The 12,395-nt window shown below is 56.1% G+C and overlaps 1 protein-coding gene and 1 gene segment (V, D, J or C); both read right to left on the bottom strand.

The window, feature by feature from the left end:
• Positions 1-2,149: 2,149 nt before the first annotated feature.
• LOC130149114 (T cell receptor alpha variable 13-1-like) lies at positions 2,150-3,678 on the bottom strand. The segment is given in 2 exon segments: positions 2,150-2,712; positions 3,505-3,678. Coding segments are annotated over 2 exon segments (438 nt in total).
• Positions 3,679-8,479: 4,801 nt separating this feature from the next.
• Positions 8,480-10,992, bottom strand: LOC130149283 (uncharacterized). Its single transcript, XM_056338745.1, is given in 3 exon segments — positions 8,480-9,054; positions 9,056-9,485; positions 10,805-10,992. Coding segments are annotated over 3 exon segments (1,131 nt in total). The 3' UTR covers positions 8,480-8,541.
• Between the last annotated feature and the right edge of the window lie 1,403 nt (positions 10,993-12,395).

A 12,395-nucleotide genomic window follows, 5' to 3' on the forward strand; every position in this document is an offset into this window, starting at 1 on the left:
ATATTCCTCCCACATCCACCCAGCTCACAGCGGGGAGGACTTTGCCCCCCACATTATGCAGCCCCCTCCCTCCAGGACAGTAGCCTCAGAGCAGGACTGGCTGCCTTCAGGGCTTGCTGACAGGTCTCCACCAAGCCAAACACTCCTAGAGCCTGGGGTTATCCAGCAGGGGCATTTGCCTTTCAGTAACCCGGGCTGGCCTGTAAAGCAAGCGACTGGGTCCTGGTGTAGGACTGTAGGTCCCTGGCTTTTGGGCATGGTACAAAATGTTTTAACCAGAATGTATAAGCTAATGAACAATACTATATGGACATACGGTTTTGTTTAATAATCTGCACATCTTCTTGAAGAAAGAGAACATCCACATACTTTTGATTCAGGATGTGCCATGCAAAGAACTATCAAGGATAATTAGCTGAGGCAATTGCTGCTTGGGACAAGGTGACTCTGCAGAAGAATTACATCCAGGAAAGTTGTACCTCATCCTTGTTGCACAGGTAGCAAGAGATTTGTCCTTAAGCAAACTGCCTTCATTATAATACTATAACTCACAGCCCTTACACCAGATGCCTCGGCCCACAAAGACACCCTTCCTCAACGAGCATGTGTAGTTGACCAGTAAGATTGTGTAACCGTTAAGTAGATTACCCTCCACTCAGTGTTAGAGGGTTGGAAATTAACAAATTCATATTCATCTACTCTGACTGTGGAAACTACCAAGTTGTGTGAGTTCACTCACCACTGAAAGCTAGAGGAACTTTTTATTAAAAGCAGTATCTCGTAGACTTACATTACTCCCTCCTCTGGGAGGCAGTCCTTGACAAAGTTCTCCAAATGGGTCCTTCCCATGCACTGCCATTCTTCATAAAGTCCTTTCCACGATCTGCAGTCCTTCAGGAATGGATTGTTCCAGTCTGGGTCCCCCCTGCTGTACAGGTCCTGCTAGAAAAATGTCTCCTCCGTAGGCTCCTCTCTGTGGGCCGCAGTTTCTCTGAGGAGCCTCCTCCAGCACAGGGTTCTCTATGCTCTGCAGCTTCCTTCAGGGCATCTCCACCTGTTGTGGCATGAGGTCCTCCGTGGGCTGCAGGGTGGGTATGTGCTGCATCATAGTCCTCCGTGGGTTGGCACAAGACAAGCTGTGTCACCAGTGTCTTCTCCATGGCTGCAGGGGAGTATCTGCTCTGGCACTTCAGGCACCGGCTCCCCCTCCTTCCTCAAAGACCTCGGTGCCTGCCAAGTTGTTTCTCTCACATTTTCTGACTCTTCTCTCGCAGGTGATGCACAGCACCTTTTACCCCTTCTTGCATATGTTATCAGAGAGGCGCTGCCAGCGCTGCTGATTAGCTCTGCTTTGGCCAGCAGCAGGACCGCCTTGGAGCCGGCTGTCATTGGCTCTGTCTATGGCTCTGACATGGGGGCAGCTTCTGGCAGCTTCTCGCAGAAGCCATCCCTGCAGCCCGTCCGCTACCACAGCCTTAGGTGAAACACGTGCACTGTCATTACCCTGGTGTGATTATGTGCAAAACCTGTTTTGTGTCTGCAGGATAAAGCCAGCCAGCTCAAGGCGCACAGAGGAGGCTGCTGGCAGCTCCCTCTTGCTACGGGCAATTACCGCACCCGCACCTGCAGGCAAAACAGCAGCAGAGCAAAGGCCAGCACATCAATTAAAACAGGGGAAAAATAACAAGAATGCGTGAGCATTCGCAGGGCAGCCAAACCATTTGCTCAGCTGCTCTGTAAATTAATGTTGCTCCTGCCTTTCTCTGCCTTTACAAGAGAGGGTATTTGCCTTCACGTGAGCCTAGAGACAGGCTCACTGCTACATCACTTCTGATGCCCCAGCCTCAGCGGCTGCGGCCCAAGGGGAGTCTGGCTTGTCCCAGACACACCCCTTCTGCGGCCACATGAGTGTGTCACTGTGGAACTGCTCCCTCTGCAAGGGCAGGGGCTGGTCCCAGACCCCTGAGGAGATCACCAAGGTCAGGCGGGAGCTGCTACCACTGAGGGATTTAATGTTTCTTTTCCTTTCTTTTCCTGGTACCATGGGAATTCTTTGGGTGGCTGCAGCAAAGGGGATGTTCTCCAGCTTTGCATTATCCTCCACACATAGGCTTGAGATGTGGACAGGCTCGATATCTGGAAGGGCCTTGAAAACGTCCACTCTGCGGTGCTTTCTTGAGCGCTTCTCATCATCAAAGAGCCTGGATCCAGACGCAGCTGCACAAGTCACACAGGCCTGTGCCTCACAGCAGTACAGGCTGGGGAGGCAGAGGCCCAGCCTCACCACAGCCCCCAGGTGCTGCTGCTGAGTAGGCTGAGCTCAGAGCTCCAGGCAAGCAGTGGCAGGGAGGGATGTGCCCCTCACAGCACCGCCCATGTTTCTATGCGCTGCTGCGTGCTGTGGGCACCACTGTGGGCTCAGTGCACAGAAATAGGCAGCGCTGTCCTGGAGCTCAGCATCCCGCACATGCAGAACCACCTGGGAGGTCTCCACAGACAGTGAAGACGAGAACCTCCCTGAATCCACCTGCGGTTTCCATTTGTGCACTCCCTGCAGCAGCATCTGAGGGGACTGCGTCTGGCGCTGCTGGTACCAGAAGATGTAGGGATTGGCAGAACTGGTGGAGAAATTGCAGCGCAGAGCTGTGCTGTGTCCTCTCTGGATGGTCATTTCTGTGGGGAACTGGAGCACAGAGTCCTTTTGGGCATGACCTGTAAAGCCAGAAACTTCTTTCAGCCTTGCTTGCCTGTGCACCAGTCCATCTGTCACTTCCTGGGCTTGCTCACTGTCCCCGCTCTCCATCTCACTTTTCCCAGGCTCTGAGATGCTGAGCTGCTTGTCCCTGCACCCTTCTTTCTGCAGCTGCTTGCCACTCCTCACCGCCCAGATCATCCTGCTTTCCAGCAGTGCGCACATGTCTTTCCAGCCACTCTTTCTCTCCGTATCTGCCTCTGAGCTATGTTAACTGCTGCTGTCTCCTTCAGCAGCAGCAGCCATGAGCTGTCCTTCTCCCACCTCTGACTGTATCTTCTTGCTAGCGAAGCTCCTCCATATGACACACCACGTCCTCTGCCCTTGCCCTGTCCCTGTACAGCATTTCAGCTCTCCTTGACTCTAGTTAGCCTTCTCTGTTTGTCCCCCGAGGTTTAGAGACAGCCCTGCAGAGGCTGGTAACCTTTTCTCCAGCACACCTAGGAGAGAAGCTCCTAGATGCCACACAGCTCCGTTCCCCAGCGTCTTCCCTCTTTCAGGCTTGGACTGTATTAGCAGCACACTCAAGAATGCTCGGTACCTGCAAATGCAGGGTAAAGTCTTGTCCTTCCTCTTATGCTCGTTACTCCTGACATCTCCCACATTATTTGCCATACCCACCTGCAGCCCCGGCTCTCCCTACAGAAACACTCCCTGATCCCCCAGGCCGTCAGGACTGACACCTCCGTGCTTCCACCACCAGCTGCGCAAACTCTTGCCTCGTTCACCCCAGCCTGGAAGTGGCATCTCACCAAAGGCTGCCAGTCCCGCCAGGGCTGCCAGCACAATCAGGGCCATGTCACGCTCTCCCTTCACGGGGTGTGCAGGCACCTGCCAGCCGGAGGGACCTGATGCTTGCAACTTCACCTCTTCCTCTGCCTCTGCCCGATCAAAGAGGCCTCCAAACCACAGCCCAGAGGGCGGAGCAAAACTCTCTCCCTGCTGCTCCAGGCAGGCCTCGTTGCACCTGTCCCCCAGCCTCTACCACCAGAACGTTCTCCAGAGCCTCGTGGTGTAGGTACCGTCCATCAGAGGGAATGGCATCCCTGGTGATCTTCTCCTGGCATCGGACCCAGGTGGCACACACTCTCCCTTCCCCTCTGGCCGTGGAGCAGGAACCTGAAGAGAAACATCTCTGTAAAGAGCATCTGCTGCAGAAACCAGCCGCACAGGGACAGGCACGCTCCCGCACTCTGGCAGGGGGAGGACACTGCCACACAGCTCTCCGTTGTACAGGCAGTCCCCCTGTGTCCCTTCACCTGCCCACATTAGCCACAGGCGCCAGGTGCTTGTCCCACCCTGGGCCCCAGAACCGCTATCCCCAGGCAAGCCAAAGGGCTGCTCGGTTTTACTGCCTCCTGCTCCTGGAGCAGGGCTCCTCTGCCACTTCTCACCCAGGGCCCTTGGCTCACACAGCTGGCAGGGACTGCAGAAAACAGCTGGCGAGCGCAGCAGCCCCCATTCACAACCCCGCTCCCACAAGGCCTTCAGGGTCCTGCTGCTCAGCCGAGGCCGTGGCAGAAGGACGGTGGGCTGCCCTCTGCTCTCCAATGTCTGCAAACCTGCCAGGGGCTCCTGGTAATGCACTGTAGCTGCCACCACAGTCCCCAGCTGAGGCAGGACGAAGGGCTGAACCTTTCCCCTCTGCCTCTCAAGCCTGTGCACATGAACTTTCACAGCTGCGTCAGCTCCTGCAGCCGCACCGGCCTCGCTGGGGACTGGCTGGGACCAGGAGCCAACTTTGACATCTAGATGAACACGCCAACCAAATGTTTTATATATATATATATGTATATATATATGTATTTAGTATCCAATCATTGGTAAAATATGCATGATCATTAGTGAAAGATGTAGCTTAGATAGAATATAATCATTTGCAAAGATGGAGTGCATCCTTCCTTGCTTAGAGGCAGGTGGTCAAGGCTGTGAAACCAGATATATGGCCTTCTATGGAAACCGGTGGTTAAAATCAAGTAGGTAAGGGAGGCTCCCTTGGTTCCTCCTGGTAGCCCTGGCCAGGCTTTGGTGGGATCTGAGAGGAGAGTGAAACCAGATGTCTCTGCATTTGAAATTAGGTGATCTTGTTTATTCAACACTATAAGAGCTGGACCCTCTGACAGTGACTTTGGAGACCTCACCTACGAGTGGATGCCCTGTGTAGGACCTCCCAAATGCCGGGACAGGCTCTCCAAATCCTCACTGTAACCAGGGCTCCCAGCAGCTGTGGACCCGGATGACGGTAAAGTATTAAGGCAATTGGTGATGTATCTTTCTTAACCGCTGTAGCCTGTCATAGGCAGCAGTGATTAGGTGCATTGCCTTGTTTTATTCTTGCTGTATCCTTTCACTTACTACTTGCTTCACTTCCTATTCTATTTTTTAAAATGTAAGTAAAGATAAACTCACTTCTTTAACTAGGGGTCTCTTTTCGTTGTACTGACCCGGTCTATGGCAAAACACCTCTCTGCAGGAGGCCTTCCCACAGCAGCAGGAGCAGGCTGGAAGTGGACTGTGAAGCCGGGGCAGCCAGTTTGTAATTGTGTGCCTGAGCCAACGTTACAAAGGTACCAGCAAGAAACCACTTCTCCTTGTGGATTCAAAGCAATGGCTTGCCCCCAGGCTGTCTCAGTTGTGACTTTCTGTTCTAACAGGGCCTGGCTATGTTAGTGGGGTGGAAGAGATCCCCAGCCCCTGCCTGCTGAGCAGCAGCAATGCCCGGCTCATGTGGCAGGAGGACCTCTGCTGCCTGCCTCCCTGTGCTGACCCAAGAGGAGTAGCTCCTCGCCAGGGACCACGACTGAAGGGCAATGTTTTATCAGGGCATTTCACTTGCATGTCTGAAATCCTTTTTCCCTAGCTGTGCTACAAGGAACCATCACCTGCAGCAGCACAGCTGCACTTCCTAACCCAACCACAGTAAACCTTGTAACAAGCTGGAGTTCCTTCTTAATGAGGATAGCACCTGCAATGGTCCTTGTAGAAGAGGGAGGGATGGCATTTCTCCACACAGACGAGTAAGCCATTTGGCCACAGCACCGCCAAAGCGCTGCTCCTGGCCCTTGGCATGCCCCCTGGTTTGCCTGCCCAACCGAGGAGATCTTGGACATGGAGGAAACGGGTACAGAATCCATGCAGGTTTTACAGTCCAAACTAAGGGTGCTGCTGCCAGAGGTTCTGGGGTTTTTTGATGGTGATTTAAACACCTACTGATGGAGCTGCCATGGTTCTTTACACCTCTCTTACTCCCCTGCTGATTGCCTTGATTTATACCCTGAGAACTCAGGATGTCCCAGCTGCTACTATCTGCTGATTTGCAATCAACTTCTGTCCGGCTTGCGGTGGTTCAAAGTAGCAATGATGTCAGATCTGTTTCCAATGGAAGAAAATGCTCTAAAAGCATGACCAACCGCAATGGAGTAATCCTTCTGTGGACGCGATCTGCACAGTGTCCTGTGCCCTGGCTGTGGCCTGCTGATGTAAGGGGGAGTTTGTGAGCATTGTGGACTGTCTGAGAAGGGCATATATGACTGTTAATTGAAAACACTTGATTCACAGAGGTGAGGAGTGGAATGTATTTGGTTTATGGGGCAAGGTTATGGTAGCAGGGGGGCTGCAGGGGTGGCTTCTGTGAGAAGGTGCCAGTCAGTGCCGCCCCATGTTGTTCAGAGCCAGTTTCAGGTGGCTACAAGACGGACCTGCCACTGACCAAAGCTGGGCCAGTCAGTGACGGTGGTGGCGCCTCCACAATAATACATTTAAGAAGGTTGAAAAAGTGGTGCACAAGAGCATGTGGGAGAGAGGAATGAGAATATGGGAGAGAAACAACTCTGCAGGCACTGAAGTCAGCAAAGAAGGAGGAGGGGATGAGGTGCTCCAGGTTCATGTGTGGCTCATGACACAGGTTGTCCCTGATGAGCTGGTGATGCAGCTTGTCCCCCTGCAGCCCATGGAGGTTAAGGGTGGGGCAGACATCCACCTGCAGCCCATGGAGGAGCCCATGCCACAGCAGGTGGATGTGCCCTGAAGGAAGCTGTGACCCCATGGAGATCCCATCATGGAGCAGGCTTCTGGCAAGATCTGTGGCCCCACGGGGGATCCATGCTGTAGCAGTTTGGGAAGAACTGCAGCCCACGGAAAGGACTCGTGTTGGAGAAGGACAGTCTCCCACGGGAGGGACCCCACACCGCAGCAGGGAAAGAGCATGGGGAGGAAGAGGCGGCAGAGGGAATGAGTTATGAACTGACTGCAGCACCCATTGCACATCCTCCTGTGTTCCTCTGGGGGAGGAAGTAGGGACGTCAGGACGGAAGGTGAGCCCAGGCATAAGGAAGTGTTGCAGGGAAGGTGTTTTAAAATTTATTCTCATTTCTCATTCTCCTACTCTGATTTGATTGGCAAGAAATTAATTTCTCCAAGCTGAGCCTGTTTGCCTGTGACACCAACTGCTGGGTCAAAATTTCCCTGTCCTTGCCACAAACCATGAGCCTTCTTATTTTTCCATCCTGGTGAGTAGTGGGAGTGATAGAGCAGAGTGGGGGAGACGTTGCAGCCAGGCAAGGTCAACCCAACCCCAACACGCCATGCTCATGCTGGCCCAGTACAGCAGTAGAGATAGTTAACTGTCACAGCAGTATCCAAACTAGCCAGCTGCAACAAGGCTTTTACCATCACATACCCCCTTAACTTCAATAAGTAGCTCCTGCATCTTGCCCCGGCAGAGCTGCCAATCCCTCACAAGGTTTCACAAGGTCATCTACTGTCCATGCTGTTTCCTCATCCTCTTCAGGCCAGTACACCCTGCTGCGTTCCTCTGCTGCATCTGGATTCTCTCTTCACCCAGGGCTCCTCTTGCAGCCAGCCTCTACCTTATCCAGCCCCCCCTTCTACTTCACACATCTCCCTGGCACTCTCCTTGGTTTTTTATACATCCAGAACACACGTGCACTCTTTCTCCTCCCTCTGCTTCTTCCAGGTCTCTCTTCATCCAGTGGTCCCCTTCCATACCCCTTAGAGCTATTTAACTACTTAGCAGGAACCAGCCACAGCTGCACATTATCCACATCAGCCAACCCACCGACCCTGAAGGCAGCCCACAGCTGTGTATTATCAATGTTAATTAACAGGACTTCATTGCTCTATAATTCCTCTACAGCTAACAAACTTCCCTTTGCAGAAGGGACATTGCAGCAGCAGAGCCACCTGGGAGGAGGTGACCAAAAAGCCCACTGCCCACACTCCCGGCGCTGGCAGGGAGCAGAGCTTCTTTGTCATGACAGTGCTTTTTGCCAAGCACTTTGCGTATGGTGACACCATGACTGAAGGCCATGGCTGAGAGGATCGGGAACTCAGGCATAGCCAGGAAGAAGCAGGAAAATAACAGCAGGAGACACAAAGGATTGTTCTGTTGGCAAGGAATCTTGGGGACAGCATCTGGGGGACGATGGTGGTGACACAGCAGATCTCCAGGAAGGAAAGCCTGACAGGAAGAAATGCACAAGGATCTGCAGGGAATTGCCTGATTTGAATGCCCAGGGAGCTTGTTAGTGTTAATAACAACTCCAAGCTGAGATCTTTGTGTGCGTCCTTGGGATGGGGAAAATTACCGGGTGGAAGCTGCTGCTGTGTTTGCCCAAGGCAGCCAGGCAAAGGTGAGACACCCACTAAGCTGAGCATCGTGCTGGAGCATTTGCGTTCGCTTTATTCTTGACATCGTGAACTCCCTGTGCCATGGCAGCACTTGGAGGACCTAGAGGTGTCACTTGGCCTTCCTAAAAGTCATGAAGAGCTCAGCATCCTTGGCAAGAGGAGAAGCAGCCTGAGGTGGCCTGGATGGGAATCGGTCCCCTCTGGGAAGGCGTTGCGGGACAATGCCGGCAGGCCTTTTCAGACAGGCCAGGGGACGCCACGGTACCCGCAAGGCTCTGACCCCGTGCTGGGCAAGCACGAGCGCGTGGTGGGAAACACGCTGCGCCCCGCTGCCTTGCACAGACCCTCTCAGGCTCCCCGTGCAGCGCGGCCCAAGCGCGGCTGTTTGCTGCCTCGGAGCACCGATGCGCAGCAGCCCTCGAGGAGGAGAGGTGCTGAGCCCGGGCAGCGACTGCAAGGGGCACCCGCTGATCCCGGTGCCGGTGCCGGTGCCGCAGGCGGTGGCGGGAAGCGCCCGCGGCCGGGCGGGCCGAGGCGGCAGCGCCCCCTGGCGGGCCCGGCCGGGGCTGTCCCCCCGCCCCCGACACACACGCCCGGCCCCGGCCGCCGAGGTTCGTGCCCGGCCGCAGCCCCGGCTCCGAGCCCCGTGTCTCCCACGGCGCAGTAATACACCGCCGCGTCCCTGCGCCGGGGCCGGGCGAGCCACAGGGCGCTGGACCGGCGGTCTGTCGCCACCGACATCCGCCCCGGAGGGTCCTGCACCTCTCTGGACCCTTTGTGACCGCTCGTGATGAGTGCGGGGCCTCGGCCCGGGAGCTGGCGGTACCAGTAGATGAAGTCATAGTTCTGTATGCTGGGGTGTGAGCAGCTGATGGCGATGCCGGTGTCCTCGGTGGTCTCTGCCGACGGCTCCTGCTGCAGCTGGGCTCTGCCCACAGCCACTGCCGAGGAGAAAAAGAAGGGGGAATCCTCAAAACCTGCTTTGTGCCCTGCCCCGCCTGCCGTTCGCCATGGCAAATCCCAGCCAGGAACGTTCGGGCATGGGGGGGGGAGAAGAGTTTCCAGAGGATGTCTACAGGTGCATTAACGGAGGTGTCCGTTAACGGCTGGCAGACATACGAACGCGAGAGTGACAGGTGGAGTCACTGGAGAAAAACAGGGACAAAGGGAAGGAGCCCGAGGGGAAGCAGCAGCGGGGAAGGAGCCCGAGGGGAAGCAGCAGCGGGGAAGGAGCGGCTGCAGGCGCTCCGCGGCAGAAGGCGGAGGGAAGGAGGCAGCGGGCAGGGCTGGACAGCGAGAGCACGGCGAGTTTCCGCAGGGAAGGCGGGATGGCAGCAGAGGGAGGGAGGGACGCGAGCCCGGCGCGGCGGCAGGGCTCCGTGCAGAAGCCCGAGGGGACGGCAGCCCCGCGGGGGCCCCCGCAGGCCGAGCCCCGGCCCGCCCCCCGCCGCCAGCCCCGCGCACCCAGCAGCAGCGCGGCCAGCCCCGCCAGCCCTGCGCCCCGGCCCCGCCGCATGCCGCCGCTCCGCCGCCCGCGCCTCGCTGCCCCGCGCCAGCCCCGGCTCTGGGCGGCGGCCGCGGCGCCTCCTCTCCGCCGCCTCCTCTGCTCCGCGCCGCCGCCAGCTCCGCCCCGGGGCTGAGCCCGGCGCCGGCGCCGCTCGGGGGCTCGCCGCAGCCTGGGGCAGCAGCGGGGCCTCGGCCCGGGAGATGGAGCAGCTTCCGGAGCTGCCTCCCCGCTCCGGGGCTGGAAGCGGCAGCCCCCGCTGCCCTGCGGGTGCCGGGGAGCAGCCTCAGAGCCTGCCTTCTGCTGCCTCTGCAGCCCACTTGGGTCATAGAGAAGGTGTGCGAGAAGATGCCGCTCCAGCTGTTGCCCAGCAGTGCTGAGAAAAGGGGAGCAATCGCCTCTCTTGGCCTCTTGGCAATGCTTTGTCTGAGGCGGCCGAGGATTCCCTTGGAACTCCTTGGCGCAGGGGCACAGTACTGGCTCATGGCCAGCTTGGTGTCTACCAGAAGCCTAGTTTGTTCTCTGCACAGGACTGCTTTCTATGGGTGACCCCGGGCTGCCCTGGTGCGTGGTGCTGTTCTTCCAAGGACGGGAGTTTTTCCCTTTCCCTTGTTGAACTGCATGAGGTTCCCATCAGCCCATTTCTCCAGCCTGGTGTGGTCCCTGTGGCCAGTGGCCAGACCCTCTGGAACAGCAGCCACTCCTCCCAGGTTGGGGTGCTCTGCAACCCTGCTGCGGGCACGCTCTGTTCCATCATAGAGATCATTAGAGAAGGGGTTGAACAGGGCCCACTATTGATCCATGGAACACCCACTACTCAGTGGCCTGTGACTCAGTTTTGCGCCACTGACCGGCCCCCCCTGGGCCTGGACATTCAGAGAGTTTTCAATCCACCTCACTGTCTGCTCATGCAGCGCTCTATGTCAATGGCTTCTTTAATGAGGACGGCATCAAAGGCCTTGCTCAAGTGGAGCCAGATGAGATCCACTGCTCTCCCATCATCTCCCAAGCCAGCCTCTTCATCGCAGAAGCTTACCAGCTTGGTCAGGCGTGAGTTCCCTTTGGTGAAGCCATACTGACTACTCATGGTGGCTTTCTCATCGCTATCATGCCTGCATTAATCAGGCTTTCTGGGATTACCTGCTCCATCCCCTTCACAGAGACTGAGGTGAGGCTGAAAAGCCTGTGGTTCCTTGGATTCTCCTTCTTTTTTCTTGAATGAAGGAGCAACATTGGCTTTCCTCCAGTGCTCAGGCACGTCTTCCAGTCACCGTGGTCATTTGAAGATACTCGTGAGTGACCTGGCAATGACATGAGCCAGCTCCCTCAGCTCTTGCGGTGCATGCTGTCAGAGCCCACGGACAGTTTCTATGTGCAGTTTGCTTCAGTATTCCCTGACCTGATCTCCTTCTGCCAAGGGCAGGTCTCCCTTACTCCCGACTTTCCCCAGGTCTGCAATTGGGATTCCTGAAGGCCAGTCTTGCTAGTAAGGAGTGAGGCAAAAGCGGCCTTCAGCACCTCAGTTTTTCCCCTATTCTGTGCCACCAGGGCCCTCATCTCATTGAGCATGCTCCTTCATTTGCCGTATTCTTCCTTTTGTTACCCATGCCCTTAGAGGAGCCCTTCTTGCCTTTGACATCCCTCCCTCGACTGACTTCCAGCTGGGCTTTCTCTTCCTTAACCTCATTGGAGGTTGTCTCTGTACGCCTCCCAGGTTACTTGTTGTGGCTTCCACCTTCCGTATGCTTCCTTTTTGTGTTTGAATTCCACCAGGAGCTCCTTGTTCATCCATGTAGGCCTCCTGGCGTTCTTTCCAGACTTCTTCCTTGTTGGGATGGGCTGCTCTTGAGCCCGGAGAATGCAATTCTTGACTAGGACCCAGCTTTCTTGGGCCCCTGTTGCCTCTAGGGCCTTATCCCAGGGGACTCTTCTGAGTACATCTCTGAAGCAGCCAAAGATTCAGCCTCCCCTTCCCTTTCAGGCTGAGGAAGACACAGCCAGCTCCTCCCAAGTCAGTGACAATCAGACCCTGTATCCTGGCATCTCTGCTCAGGAGCAGCCCCTTGGCCTCAGAGCATGTCCTGCAGATGGGCAGCCCAACCGCGGCTGTCCCTCAGTGAGGATCCTGGTGCTGCTGGCGTGCCTGAGCTGTCAGCAGCTCTCAGGCCTATGAGGAATGCTATTCCTCATGGTTTCGGTAGCGTAGTGCTGCAAAAGGAAGCTCAGTGAGAAGATGGCTCCAAAGGAAGCAGGAGTGGGGCTGGAGTGAGGAAAAGCATTTACAAGAGCCCAAGACATTCTCCTCCTCCTCCTCCTCCCACCTGTCCCCATAATGATGGGCCATGGCCTGCACCCAAGGGCAAGGATAGCAAGGGCAGGTCACCTGTACACCCTCTATGCCAGAAACAGTTCCCTGCACAGCACGGCAGTTGCACGCATGGGCAGGGCTAAGGCGACTCACAGGCTGACGCTGAAATCAGCCTGGCCAGG

This window comes from Falco biarmicus, chromosome 4 (genome assembly GCF_023638135.1).
Source record: "Falco biarmicus isolate bFalBia1 chromosome 4, bFalBia1.pri, whole genome shotgun sequence".
Taxonomy (NCBI): domain Eukaryota; kingdom Metazoa; phylum Chordata; class Aves; order Falconiformes; family Falconidae; genus Falco; species Falco biarmicus.